This window comes from Gobius niger (genome assembly GCF_951799975.1).
Source record: "Gobius niger genome assembly, chromosome: 19".
In the NCBI taxonomy this organism is placed as follows: domain Eukaryota; kingdom Metazoa; phylum Chordata; class Actinopteri; order Gobiiformes; family Gobiidae; genus Gobius; species Gobius niger.
In genome coordinates, this window is record NC_136870.1 from 12,712,412 (window position 1) to 12,727,600 (window position 15,189).

A 15,189-nucleotide genomic window follows, 5' to 3' on the forward strand; every position below is an offset into this window, starting at 1 on the left:
TGTAGTTTACATTTTCAGTCAATCAATCAATCAATCAATTCAAATTTATTTCTAGAGCACTTTAAAACAACACTTGGCAGTCCAAAGTGCTTTCCATAAAAGCCTAAACATTAACATTAACATTAAATGAGATCAAATATAAACATTACCCATCACTCTGAAAGATTGGGATGTTATATATATGTTGGGAAGTATGGACCAAATAAAAATAAAAAATATAACATGCTCCGTCTCCGTAAACAATATCACATAGGACCTTTAATATAGTTTTACTTTAGGTTACCGCCCGGCTCGATCACTGATTTCAATAAGCTGGTGAGCAGTGGTTCTCAAAATGTTCACACCTTCACCCTTTACCCCCGAAATGTAGACTACCTGCCATGTACCACCAGATCTAGAACAAGTTCACATCAGGAAACTGGCCCAAAAGGGTTTAAAAAGGTTAAAAAAGTCAGAAATCATGTCATAATTGTGCGTGAACCATTTAAACCAGAACTGAGGCGTGAATTAAATGATCTCAAATCTAATGAATAAAAACTAAACTTGTAGATGACCCTAGGCTATCAGTTCAGTCACTTTTCAGATTATCAATGTGAGGCTTCACTGTGGAACTTCTTGTCTCTTGAGCTGAAACAGGACTACAGTCTGTTTTTGTTTTGCTTTTTAACAAACTAAAGCACGTTTTAAAAAGACATCAAGTGAGCAATCCTTTTTAGACTGTATTAAAAATGCATTGCCTTTGTGTAATGTCAGAATCAATGTTACTGTAAATGTATTTTCTTACTACATGGCAAATTAGCCTTGAATGTTGTATTGTTGCTTGTTCACACTTGTCCCTATCAAATAAATAAAGAAACATTTCATATATTTCTTAAATCAAACGTAGTCCTATGTAAACGTGATGTGATTGAAATGTGGCAACCTTTGGAGCATTCTTTTTCATTCTGCACAGTGAAGTCTCTGTTTTGTTTTTCCTGTGTAAGTTTATTGAATATATGCACTAAATTGTTTTAGCAAAAAAAAAAAATCCTCAATCTTGTCACGTATAAAAGGTTTCTGGTGGTGAACAAAGAAAGGCTCTTTTATTTTGTTGTCTTTTGGATTGACAATGAGTTGATTGACACTGTTGTTTACACGCAGGTTATCACTAGAGGGAGCCAAACAGCCACTATGAACTAGGCTATCTATAAACAACAAATTAAGTGTTCTCTCAAGACATAGCTCGATGCTGCTGCACTGGTAATAACATTCCAAGCTCCTTATTAGTAACAAACAAACAAACAAAAAAACAGAGAACAATGCTACGGTGAATTCCTCCTCCATTGTTTTCGCTCTTGTGCTTTTATTGCTATTCCTTATTGGCCGCAAGCGAAAAGACCTCCCCTTTTCAGAGCACCCCCAGCTTCCCACTCAGTTAAAGACTGTTCCAATCCAGTCACTCCGTGATCTTTAATTTGAAGTGGACCCGAGCACCCACCCTCCAGCAGACATGAGGAAGCGGTCCAACGCGTTTTAGCATCAATCTGCGCTTGAGACTTGCCACTTTTTTACAGTATGAACTGCAGGCGAATAAGATCATTTTTCTGACTTCGGATCAACCCTTGGTCCCTTGCCTAAAGTTTGGAAGACTCTGGACTGTGCTGTGCGCAGACTTTCCATCTACAGGACCGAGGCGCGTCTTCACCTTTGCAGGATGACAGTGGCGCGCACTGCAAGGTGATGGGCGCCAAACTTGCGCAAAGAAGCTGATAACGCACCAGGATCCATCATAATGGCTACGATACGCAGGAAATTTGGAGAGGACTATCAGGTGGTAAACACCAATCGGGGCATGACTTTTGCAGCGCCAGTGAAGAAAAAGAGGCAGCGCTTTGTTGAGAAGAACGGCCGTTGCAACGTGCAGCACGGTAACCTTGGAGGAGAGACAAGCCGGTACATCTCTGACCTGTTCACCACTCTGGTGGATCTGAAGTGGCGCTGGAACCTGCTCATCTTTATCCTCACCTACACTGTGGCATGGCTGGTCATGGCATCCATGTGGTGGGTTATCGCCTATATCCGTGGGGACCTGAGCCACGGCGGCCACGATCCGTCCTATACCCCATGCGTCGCGAACGTCTACAACTTTCCTTCTGCCTTTCTGTTCTTTATTGAGACCGAGGCTACCATTGGTTACGGCTACCGCTATATTACAGAGAAATGCCCGGAGGGCATCATTCTGTTTCTCTTCCAGTCATTGCTGGGCTCCATCGTGGATGCTTTCCTCATCGGCTGCATGTTCATCAAGATGTCGCAGCCCAAAAAGCGCGCGGAGACGCTCATGTTCAGCCAGGACGCCGTGATCTCGCAGCGGGACGGCAAGTTGTGCCTCATGTTCCGCGTGGGAAACCTGAGGAACAGCCACATGGTGTCCGCGCAGATCAGGTGCAAACTCATCAAGGTAGGTCACTTTACTGAAGGCACACTGGTGCAGTGACATTCACTCTACTGTCCAAACTCTCAAACATGCCCACCTCGAACTGCTGATACACAACTGAAGGACTTTTGCGAAATTATTTTACTCCCATTAGATTCGAGGTAATACAAAGTAATAAACCTGCCACTTTTAGACTTTATTATTTAGCCTAATTTATCAAAGGGACAGGCTAATTGAAAAATCTGTAACTTGATTGTGGTTGTAAAGTAAATACTATCTCCACATGCCGAGTTGGCTGTCATAACCAAATGTTTTGATCTGAGTTACAAACAGTCTGCAGTGAACACTTTATGATTCAGTTGTATCAACAATTTGGTTGCTTTTGAGCTGTCAACACTTCATCAAAGCTGTTACTACAGACATTGCTCACTTTCTTCGATGATTGCTTTAAAATTAAGTGTTGAATCTCACTTCTACACTGACTGTCTTTCCCAGAGACCTCAGAAACATGAAGTGGAGGGTGATGTTAATATTCTGACCCTGCTGTAGATACACACGTTAGGCTATAGCTCTTGCTTCTGTAAGATGCTGAGTGTGTTGACTGTAAAAACCAAAGGGTCAACAAGAGTCACAGAGTCAGCAAAAAGGCAGGTCTGTGTCAACTGCCAGCCTTCCAGATTAATGCTTCCTTCAGGGACAACAGAGAAATCAGTGTCTACCCAAGTCTTTCCCACAGTTGAAACTGCTTTACAATCAACATTAGATTAAATTCTGAAAGTACAATAGGTTTAGGAATTATTTATACCTTTTTTTTTAAATGTATGTATGTATTTATTTACTCAAGGGTATATAGTTAGGCTATATCTTTGTTTTATTATCATGTAATAGGTATATACCATTTTTCCATGAATCATATAATCAATTATGAAATTAAATGAATCAGTTTTATTTATTTATTCATCTTTTTTATAAAACCTTTAAAATGTATATTCTAGTAGTAGCATATTTGTAAAAGAAAATATAAATATTACAAAAGTGGAAGAAAATGGATGGATGGAAGGATGGATGGAGTATGGGTCATAAATTAGAAATAATAATTTTTAAAAAACTTTACAAAAATGGTGTAAAATTTAAACAAAACAACTGGATTTCCCACGAGGAAGCTCCCTCATTGGTGAGTGAAATGTTGGCGTAATTTCAAATGTAAATCCAATAATTTTGTTTTCATTTTACAAAGTCAAAGAATCACCTGGATGACTGAGAATATACGATGTTTTAAAGCTCTGAAAACTTTCTGAATTCCCCATGTGTATTTTGAAGTATGAACCACAACAATATTGAGGAAAAAATGTTTTTCAGCTGCAAGTTGGCTTATGAGAATAAGAAAGAAAGTCATTCACAGTATAAATCCAAACGTAAAGTTGGTGCACTCACATCTGGTACTTGAATTTTCAGTTTAATTCAATACGATGAGGCACACCTCGTCTTCCTCATCTAAATATTAAAGAGAATTAGGCGTTTGATCCTGTTCGTAAGTGGATTTGCCTCCTCGATGTGCGCATTAGCAGGTCTGATGTAGAGTTTGTTGTGACAGTTGGGGTTGGTGCCGCCACCGTCGCCTCCGCACCGCAGCGTGGTGATCTCAAGTGACAGTGTTCTCTCTGGAGCTGCAGGGGATGCCTCCAGAACTTCTCAGTATGTTAGCATCACAGCAACTGCTTTCTCCAATTGGGCTTTTTCTTACTTTATCCCCCAAAACTTATCGTAGAAGTTGTGAGAACTCGAAGATCAGGGCGGACGCATCGAAAAACACTGAATACAAACTCAGTCACGCTCACATTAATTCAGTGAATGAGGCATGAGTAATACCACTTTCCCGGTATGTGATTGACTGCTGGATGAACTCAGTATCAAAAGGATGGTATTATGGTAAACTCGTCAAAATTGCAGTTGTTTGGTCAAATTTGTGGCAGCCAATAATTACATGCCAAGTAGCCAGTGGGGCAAACATTCAAACAAAAGCAGGTCAGTGCCTTATGGGATTGACAAAGCTGACCTGTGTGCTTCTCAAGTAACAAGATGGATATTTATACAGATATTTGTACAACAAAAATCTTGAAACTTAACTTAACCACGAAAAGTGCTCATTGACTTGCATTAAAAAAAAAACTTGCAAGATTTTTCATGGTCTGGGACATTTGCCAACAAACTATGACCTTATTTAACATAATACTGCATAAGTATTGTTGACACATCCCTTTGAAACTTCAGCTAGTGCAGTTCTTACACTCTCTTATGCCATCAGATGAACAGAATGTCCTCACTGCATAGCTTCCAAATCCACTTTTATAAGCCATTGTGGTCTAACTGCTTAGCGATGATAAGGAGACTAATAAAGACCTTGGACAAACTAAGACGTCCAACTTTACATTGGACTTTACACATCTCCATCTTATGCTGTAGAGACGGGCACATCTAGTAAAGAGGTAAAGTACAGCTGAAGGTCACTGTCTGACGCTGGTCCACAAAGCTGACTGTTGAAATGAGGCGTGCTGCAGTAAATCCTAATGACGGAGCCGTGTAAAAGCCCTGGGACGAGCTAACCGCAGTTGTCTAGGAAAGCACTGGTTGTAAATTCCCACAAAACATGGAAACGGGATAAAGGGGGGTGTCATGGAAATTGAATGCAAGGTCAAAATAATGAAAGTTTTCAATAGAAGAACTTAATTGTAGCTGTCAGCACGACCTTTTTACTTGCAAGGCAGGGTCTCGTGACTGGGATGATGTGCTTGAGCAAGGACCATATAAAATGTGTTGACTGATTTGATGGGCATCATATCTAAAACAAAAAACATCACTGTTGATAATGTTCCTTTAGAAGAAACTATTTATCTGCCAAATTGAGATTGTTTCATTCTTTCTAAACACTGCTGCATCTTTAGATCTAATATCATTTGCTATGACCTCAGACAAAAGACTTGTTATAACCAAAGAAACACCTTCTTTCTGAGTTTAGAGAGAGTTTTGTCATTATTATCCTGCAAGGCTATTTTTCTATTTACACGTCACTTTAGAATTCCACTTTGTAAAGAATAGAGAATCTCACAGAAACCTTAGTTCTGAATCTGACACTCATGGTAGTCTTTGCATCTGGAAGCAAATTTTCATGAGTAAATGTTTGTGGGATAATGTGACTGATCTGGCCGGGCACACCCGTCATCTACAAGGCCGATTAACATCAAACTGCCCTTGCTCATCCATAAATAGTAAATGAGATGGTCATTAAAAAACAACAGGGTGGAGTGGTGCAGTGACCTCCACAGAGCTGGCAGAAAAGGTTCAGCAAAAGGAGGATTTGCATTCGGAGACGTCCAAAGTGTTGAACAGCCGCCATTTGGCCTTGGACAAACACGCGAGAGGACGGGATGGAGAGCCAGAGCGCTGTCCATCACTGTCGTGGGGGGTTTCTCAATGGGACAGCTCACGGCGGGACATTGGTGATATGGGCACAGTGGGCGACGGAGGCACCGGTAAAACTCGACAGGCAAGGGAGAAAACATGTCAACGCATCTCCCTGAACTGCTATTGTCAAAGTTTGAATGACGGGGAGAGGACATGTGGGACGGGGGGACAAAAGAGAGACTAGCGTCAAGGATGCTGTTGAAAAAAGGATAAAAGGATGTCAGGGGATATTCATTTTACAGTTAATTGTGCGAAAAGTTATTCATATATTGCTTAGAGGTTGCGTTTCTAGCCTATAGAACTTGGGATTGTGTTGTTAAAACTATTTAGATTTCTGGGATTTCTGGTACATTTCAAAATAATAAACCAATGGAGTATTTCAATGAAAATGGAATTGTTGTTCACATAAGAGCATTTGGGCACTCAGTATTGCCTATTTATCAATATTGACCCAGAAGCTAATGGCTCATGTCTACTTTGTATTGTTTTTTAAGCTAATTAGCCTCAAATATGTTTAATAAGACTCCATAGGAGATGGCCATAGTAATGTATTGGAACGAATGGCTATTCTGGTGGCCATCTTGTGACTGGCCCTTCTAACCCAGTGCAGACAAATAGGAAACTCCATGTATTTCCTTGATACTGTTTTAATCTATTTGTAGTTCATTAATGACTCTTTGATCATTGTGACTGACCTTATGTCATATCTGGCAAGAAAATAATGTATTTTCAGTTTTTCTCATTTTATTTCAGTTGCGTAAGATGCATGGACTTAAGCTTCATTTGTATGTGGATTTTCCTCTGTCAAACAATAAAAAAAAAATCAGGTCTATATATCAAATATAACATTTGTTTTCTACTTTAAAACAGTATTTCTATACTTTTTAAAGAGGGGGTATTATGCTTTTTTCAATGACATAGCAGCAGTCTATATCACACTACAATGATGGCGAAACCTTCTGTTGGTCTGTAAATGCAGTAAATTAAAATAACTGCCTTGTATAAAATTGCTCTCTCAAAATGGCTGTAGTGAATGTCTTGAAATAGGCCTCTGTCTCTTTAAGAACCTCTGAGCCTTTCCGACACGCCCCCTCCACACGCTGTCTGTGGCATCAGTGGGGAGGGGGTTCTGCTGAGGAGCAGTGGTTGGTTACTCGGCTGGTGACGAAAGCTCGGAGGCGTTTCCAGGAGGTGGGGGCGTTCCTAGGAGGACTCAGGCAAACCTATCCCTAAAATGGCTGCCATCAGAGTTTTTACAGATTACTCAAAAATATGTGAATGTGCCAAGGCAACACTTCAGGCATGTTTTTAATGAGGAAATGACATAATAACACGATGTAAAGCTTGAAAAAGTCGATTTTGCATAATACCCCCCCTTTAACACTTCATGACCAATATACATTAAACATTGGACAGTGATACAATGAATGCTAACCATCAGAATGCTAAACCATGGAACCCTGGGAGTGAATGGAGAAAACAATCCTCCATTCACTCCCATTCATTGCTCCATTCATTAAGTCGTGTTGTTGGCATTAACAACACGACTAAAAAACAAGACGTTTCAAAGAAATAGCATCCTGACTGAGATACCTAAACTTAGAAGTAATAAACAAATCACAAACAATGAGTATTTCTCATATTCTCCTCTTGAGTCTCTTGCTTTTTGAATTTTGCTCCTGGTTTTGCATTGGTTGCTGTAGGGGTTGCCTCGCCGGCCAGTCACTAGATGGCCGCCATGTCGGATCTAGAGTTTTATTTCAAAATCTTTAATTACCCTATGGACAATGTTTGCTACTATCCCCTAGCATGGTGGATTTCTATTAGCGTTTAAATCATATCATCCATCCAAACTGTAATGATGGGGTTTAGTTAAGTAATTTTTTTTTGTTATAGGCCTAATCATGAGGACAGCATTCAAATAATACATTTTGTTACTTTTCCTTTATTTATTTTTTCATTGTTGTGGTAAGTGTCTCATTTTACATCAATGTGAAACCTGATATTGAGGTGGACAGGCCAGAATTTGCTGGTGGAATTTGCCTTTTAAAAGCCCAAATGCAAATGTTTTGATCTGGTTTATGGTTAATATCTCTGCAATAATTGCGCCATTTCACTGTATGAACAAATGAACCGAGGATGATTTTCGCACTATAGCATTAAAACGTTTTCCACGACATGAATTTAGCAGGTTTGAGAATCCAATCACCTAACATACAACGATGAGGGTCAACATGTTTTATTTAATCTATCAGTGAATCGCCCACAGAGGCTCCCTCCACACAAAAAAACCCATCACCATAGACTCCGAAATGAATTCACATTTCTGTACAAACTCGTTCTCCAAAGAAATAAATGGAATGTATGAAGGTGTCTGGTTCAAAAAGATGGTCATGATATAGATGTGCCAGGGAATCACAATGTCTTTACAAACCTAACACAGAATCTGACATTATGAAATTCCAAAGTGGTAATAGGAATTTGTTAATGCATTGGTTACAACTGAAGCATGGATAAAATATGTCTCCATAATGGGCTTTGGTTTTGTGTGTTTCTTTGCATGTCTCTAAATGGAGCGGGGTCCCGGGGGAGAGGTGAATCTCAGGTGGCTCGCTAAATGAAGCACCCTCTCATCAGGTCCTTTTCCAAAGACCATTAATTTCCCCTTGTGGCCCTCAGTGTTTAGCAGGTCTAAGCCGACACGTAAAGCCCTCGCCCTGTTAAAACCATCCAACCATCAAAGCCTCCCTCTTTCCTTTGGTGAGCAGTATTTTTATTGAGCTCAGTTGTGTAAGACACTTTGAATAGTAGCTTAAGATCTCTTCCAGGAGATTGCGGTTCCATTGCTTTTGAGCGCCAAACAAAGACACTCAGTTCAAAGTATTCTTAACCATGTCTGCATCTTTAAATCTAAAGACAACTGGGTGCGTGTGGATAGTGTGGGTAGCATTTTTCATTACTCAGCGAGGATACGGGGCTCAGACAATTTTTGTTGGTGAAGGCAAACAAATGATTGAAACAAAAAAAAAGTATATAAATGGAACATACTCCACAACTCCATAGTCCAAATACGATATGATTACTTTTGCCAGAACCCATCGCCAAAGCAAAGATGAAGGGTGACTCCAGTGCCTCAGTGTCGCGGGCCAGGGATCTGTGGGTGCAGGCGGTCTTGCTGTGAAATGTCACACCCTTAGGTCCCCCACATCTCGGTGAATACAAATGACAGTCTGTTTGCCATCTGTGGACTGAGCTCTCTCTCTCGCGCTCTCTCTTACTCAACTCGGCACTAAAGCGAAAAGGCTGACTTCCTCAGCCTTCCCAGCTCAGGCAATAAGTTACATTCACCAGGGACGCGGTGCTTAATTAGCTTTTTATTTGTCAGTGAAATGTGGGGAAGCACACTGTTTGTCTTTAGCTATTGGATCTTGTTATCGATTCACTCGGAGTCCACAAAGACATTTCTGAAAACACTTATTTTCCTTCCTCGTCGCGAGAGGAGACGCTCTAAAGCCGAAGTGGCATCTGTGTGTTGACAATATTGCACTTGTTTGATTTCCGCATTGTTGTAGTAGTTAGAAGTGGATGTTTTCGTGGCATTTATGGTGGCTGCCAATTACAGAACAGCATCTGTTTACTGGTTTTGTTGCAATAATAGGCTACTTGCAAGGGAGGCTTAATCTGTTGGAACAACACAGAGTGATGTAGGCTTTAAGTGTTCACCACGAATGAGGAATTTGACAAAACAGCGTCTATAGTGCGGCATATGTATTTTCTATTTTATTATAAATCTGATAGACAATCTTTGTTCTATTCTTTAAAACACCACACAGCTCAAATGTAGTAATTAAGTAGGGTCGGATAAACCAATTAAAACAGTTTAGAGAAAATATGAATTAAAAAATTAAAAAAAGCTTAATAAAGGCCTTCAGATCTATTTTAAATACCATTGCCATTAAAGCTCTCCATCGCTGAATAATTGCTAAACCAACCATACGCTATAGCACTGAAAGTGAAGATATTTTCCTAAAACACTGCAGGACAGAGCTGTCCAATCTGGCCTTGTCTTTGAAAGGGAACAATAAAAAGACATCTACTGCTAAGGTGACGATAAGGTGACAGACTAGTGCTGATGTAGTGCTCGTGTGGAGGAGGGTTTGTCCATTTCTAATATGATGTTAGATACAAAAGCTTGCTGTTTGTTGAAGCGGTTGAAGACAGTTATAATGGAGGACGAGAATGTAACTATGCTTGCTGCGTCTAAATATTGATTCACATTTTTGTAAGAATTGCCAACTATAAAAAAGCTGTCCAACGTTTTATGTTTGGTTTGAAGTTTAAATGGTGGATGCAGATTTAGAAGGCTATATATGTCTGTGCTTCTACTACATCCAACAAGGTTGAAAACATGTCTCTTTTCTACCTTGAGGATAAATCAACCAGGTTTCTCCTTGACGGATTCCAAATCCCCTCATTCCCCCTTTTAAATCCCACCACCTCCAGCCCATTTCAGGTCAAAACGTGTCAAATGGCCAAAGAAAATTGCCTTTTCTCAAACCCATTTCCCGTAACCCACAACATCATATATTGCATTTGGATTACACCAGAAAAACACAGGAACAGACACGGTATGTATGAAGCTTAAGATATACCCTGGAGACATCCTAGTTATCTTTAGGCTCATAACAATGCTGTCGCTCTGCGCAGAGAAGATCTTAAAAAACATTTCTAGTACAAGTAGGTAATGACTTGGGATTCAGGTAGCGGTAAACAAAAGCATTGTGAAAATTACAATTCATGCCACTTTCGACGATAGTAGTAAGTAGTAATTAGAAAAACATAAAAACCTTCATGTGAACTTGAAGAACTGTGACGTCGAGTCAAACAGTCGACCTACAATGTTGTGATGTGTCTTTACAGTCGCGGCAGACCCCGGAGGGCGAGTTTTTACCCCTGGACCAGTGCGAGTTGGACGTGGGGTTCGGGACGGGCGCAGACCAGCTCTTCCTGGTGTCTCCTCTCACCATTTGTCACGAGATCAACACCAAGAGCCCGTTCTTCGACCTGTCCCAGCGCTCACTCATGAATGAGCAGTTTGAGATCGTGGTCATCCTGGAGGGCATCGTCGAGACCACAGGTATGTTCATTAGGGCCTTTAGAAACAAAACAACTGAGCTAAAAGCATGTTCCATTGGAGCAAAAGTGTTCAGAAGATAGGATGTAAGTTTCCAAACACGTTGCAGAGGTTTGCAAGTCCACAATATGTGATCTGTGCAAAGTAGAAAAGAACTGGCTCTGAGATAATATTAGCAATTCTTGATTGAACAAATGTCTGAAATAATAGGAGTTCTACAAGAGAGCACAGCAGGATTAAGGACTAACAGAATGTTATTATAGCATGATTAGGGTTTATCCTCACAGTCTGAAAGCAGCAGAACTAAAATGAAATGCTTCATCATTTCATCCAACATTTTGGAATAAGATTGATACAAAACGTAACTTATGTGTGTGTAGTTTTTTTAAATACTTTTTCCTTTTCCAATTTGCCCCCTTTCAGTCTGCATTTTGATAGTGTATATGTTTTATGGAACTGATTTAGATTCACTAAACTAAGCGGATTAAGCATATTTACCGTATCATACATTAACAACATTACATTGTTTTAAACTATTGCAGTAAATTGCCTTGGCCATACATTTAATGAGGATCCAAGTATAAAAGTATGTTTAAAAAGCTGTGTTTTTTTTCTCCTCTCATCATTTAGTCCTTTCAGTTACTTGTCATAAAGGGTTTCTTCGCAAGATAATACATTTGTAACCACTTTAATTTCATGGTCTTTAAATATTAAACAGCTCAAGCACATCGTCGTTCTTCATATCATTTGTCATTAAACAGTTCTGTTCATAGCAACATTTCAACCTTATATTGTTTTTTAGGGGTTTATAGGGCTGGGCAATTAATCAAATTTTAATCTAATGGTGATTTTAATAAAGGTCGATCACGATAATCGCGTGGTGCGTTTTAATCGACAGGAGAATTGGCCAATCCTGTCACATTCTGGGAAAAAATATGGACAGCGCAAGGTCAGGTCAATCCCAGGGAAACACGCAGCCCAAACAAACAGGAAGCACAGGATGGCACATGCGGCAGCCAGAGGAGAGGACCTGGTGATTTTACGTGTAAAATCAGTACAAAGTTCCGCTAACTCGTCTAATGGGCAAAATGAAAACACGGAGCCTCAGAGGACCAGGATGCACGCACAGGGATGAAGAGTTACCTTCAAAGAGGTCGAACTATCGATCGCTATTTGGACCACGTGGATTTGTTTTGAGGCTGCAGAGGTGGATTAGATGGACTTCTAACAGTGAATTGTAAGTTTGATCGTCTTTTTTACTAATAAATGGCGGTTTATTCATTTCTTTCTGAACATAAATTGTTAGCGCTTCACTCCGAACACAAACATGTGCTCGTTGTCTGCTTCTGACATTCTTCAAACATTCAAATTTTTTGCGTGTTGTTGTGAAGGGATGTTGTACTGTGACGTGAGAAATGTGGGGTTGCTGGAGTTTTCAGTTTGGCTGCAGCATTTGTTTACTTGCTAGTACAGGAAAGACCACTTTTATTGTTATTTTTCTTTTAAACAAAAAAATCTAATCGAAAATTGAGATCGATCAATATGGGCAAAATAATCGTGATTATTTTTTTTCCGAAATCGCCCAGCCCTAGGGGTTTAGGGATGTGTTTTTGGATATAGTATGGTTACATTTTTTTTTTTTGCGACAATGTGAGAAGGTTCACTTTGTTGTAGAAATGTTTCCTTTTGTTTGTGTGATCCATATTTTATGTAGTGCTTTGACCCGCACCAACATTCAGGCAAGGGCATGTGGGTTAAGTGTCTTGCCAAAGGACAAAGCAGCAGCATGAATTGTGATCAAACCAGCAAGCTTTGGGTTTGTGGCAAATGCTCTCACACTGAGCTCCATGTCACTATAAAAAAAAACAACAACAATGCACCCATAAGCCTACCTACTCTATATTAAGGTTCTGTTACATGCCTAATGTGTATGTGTTCTGTTTGCATAGGCATGACGTGCCAGGCCAGGACGTCCTACACAGAGGATGAGGTCCTATGGGGTCACAGGTTCCTCCCCGTCATGTCGCTGGAGGAGGGCTTCTTTCGCGTGGACTACTCCCAGTTCCACAACACATTCGAGGTCCCCACACCTCCACACAGCGTCAAGGAGCAAGAAGAAAAATCCTCCATAACCTCCCCTAACCCTCTCCCCGTCGCACCCACGCCCCCCTCACCTCTTCTGGGCAACAACGGTGGACGCGTATTGGGGCGCAAGGAGCGCCTCCTATCAGCTGACTATGCAGATCACATTGAGGAACAAGCCACAAGGATTCCCCCCAAACTCCAGCGCATGAGCTCGTCGAAGGACGAGCAGCTCTGGCGAGGGCTGAAGACGGCCGCGGCGCTGCCAGGGGGGAAAGCCGCCAGCACGGGGGACTTACCACTCAGCATTCAGAGGCTGAGGTCCAGCTCCATCCCGGTGGCGCGGCAGGGACATTTAGAAGAGCAGGTCCAGCTGTTACCCCTGGACGGAGAGGCGGAGGAGATGGAGGTGGGCATCAGCACCATCACGCAGGTGCAGGCTCCGCTAGGAGGGGGGCGGCCCGAGGACAACCTGCCCCCCAAACTGCGCAGGATGAATGCAGACCGTTGACTAGTGCTGCTGAAAAGTACATGCTACACAGAAAAGCTGGGGCATTGTGTGACATGGGAATTTCTCAGTTTCAGATGACACAACACTCACTAGTTTTTAATGAAAGCCATGCTGCGTAACATTTCACCCAGTAAAAAGTAACCAGTATTCATGTAATGAATACTTATTGGTGAAAAACATTGAGGGGGTCTCCTCTCCTCAGGCCCGACTCTTAACTTTGCCAAGGGTTGAAGATGTTACTTGTTTTATAACAGGTAGCCACACTTGAGGTTTGAATACCTTAAGTTCTCTTTCATTTACTTTTATATATACAAATCATTGCAAAAACAGCATTTTCGGAGCACAGCCAAGCAAAAGGAGCATGGCATGCTTGTTTTTGTTTTGAATTTTACTTCAGTTTAGTTGCTCTTGTGATGTAACAACATGTGACCAGGAATGTTCTGCAGTGTGGCTTTAAAAAGCAAAAGTAAAGTGTTCATATTTTCAGAGAGAATTAGCATATATAAGACAATTATAGATTTTGTCACGAATACAGAATAGATTAACAGATTTTCTAATGAAGATACAATATTTCTGTACAGTCATCTGTCAAAAATATGCTTCTTTTGAATTATGCTAGCCTCCACATAAACATAAAAATGACACTGTTTAAAACCAGGCACGATACTGACAGGGAAATGATTGGATGGTACATTTGGAGAGGTTACTGTGAGAAGCACTTTTATCCTTATTGATCATTTACATTTTATTTGCATTTCACACAGTGCCCCAACTTTTTGGAGTTGCAAGGCTTCTCCAATTGAATCAGGCTTAATGGGCATTTAACAAGGACTAACTGTGTTTTAGATTTCTACGGAACACCTTAACCTTTACTTACAGGCGCTCAGTTCAGTTGCTACTACTAGAAGGGCAACGCCAATAAGCCATTCATCCGCTCATACTGTGAGTCATTTTTGATAGACCACCATCTGTGCCCGCCCTGTGGACTGCTCACTCTTTCCCTCTCCCTCTCACTTCTTCTGCATAAAAAAAGGCATAAAATATTTCTTAAAATTTTAATATTTTGTAATTTGTAAAGCACCAAAGTGTCAATTAAAAAGAGACAAACAGGCTTACAACAATCAGGCATAATATTATTAATATGCAGCACATAACGGATACGCTGTGTATTCTGATTTCTTTTCATAAAGACCAGCTTTAAAGGCATTGTACCTGAATTTTCCAGTTTCAAGCCATGAAAGAGGGCGCTACTCGAGTTTAAACTGTTAAAGGGATATTTCAGGATTTTTGTCATAAGGCCTCATTTTCTAGTTTTCCAGAGTGTTGATTTATATTTTTAATTCACGCAGTCCTTGTATTCGAAGAGTTTAGTGGAGCTAGGCTAGTGCTAGGCTAGCACATGTCTATGGTAACTAGTAGCCTGCATTAAAAACAGTCTGACCCAAGCACAGTGCACCTGAGGCAATCACTTATAACACCAGACAAACCATATAAATGTCTGTGTTGACTGAATATTTTTTTAATATAACCATTTTGCATTTATAAGAACTTATTTTTGAGCAGCATCAGCTTCCTGGTTGTGAG

At 40.5% G+C, this 15,189-nt stretch overlaps 1 protein-coding gene across 1 annotated transcript; it reads left to right on the plus strand.

Moving 5' to 3' along the window:
- The first annotated feature begins 1,153 nt into the window (after positions 1–1,153).
- On the plus strand, positions 1,154–14,958 carry LOC306979275 (G protein-activated inward rectifier potassium channel 1-like). Its single transcript, XM_079578153.1, has 3 exons — positions 1,154–2,440; positions 10,799–11,015; positions 12,962–14,958. Exons 1-3 carry the CDS (start codon positions 1,772–1,774, stop codon positions 13,603–13,605), a joined length of 1,530 nt encoding a protein of 509 aa, XP_079434279.1. The 5' UTR covers positions 1,154–1,771; the 3' UTR covers positions 13,606–14,958.
- The last annotated feature ends 231 nt before the right edge of the window (positions 14,959–15,189 follow it).

Excerpts from the sequence above, each read along its gene's own strand:
- LOC306979275 (XM_079578153.1), top strand. The coding sequence starts at position 1,772 with ATGGCTACGATACGCAGGAAATTTGGAGAGGACTATCAGGTGGTAAAC. Across the intron at positions 2,441-10,798 it reads TCAGGTGCAAACTCATCAAG|TCGCGGCAGACCCCGGAGGG; the intron begins GTAGGTCACTTT and ends GTGTCTTTACAG. Across the intron at positions 11,016-12,961 it reads GGGCATCGTCGAGACCACAG|GCATGACGTGCCAGGCCAGG; the intron begins GTATGTTCATTA and ends CTGTTTGCATAG.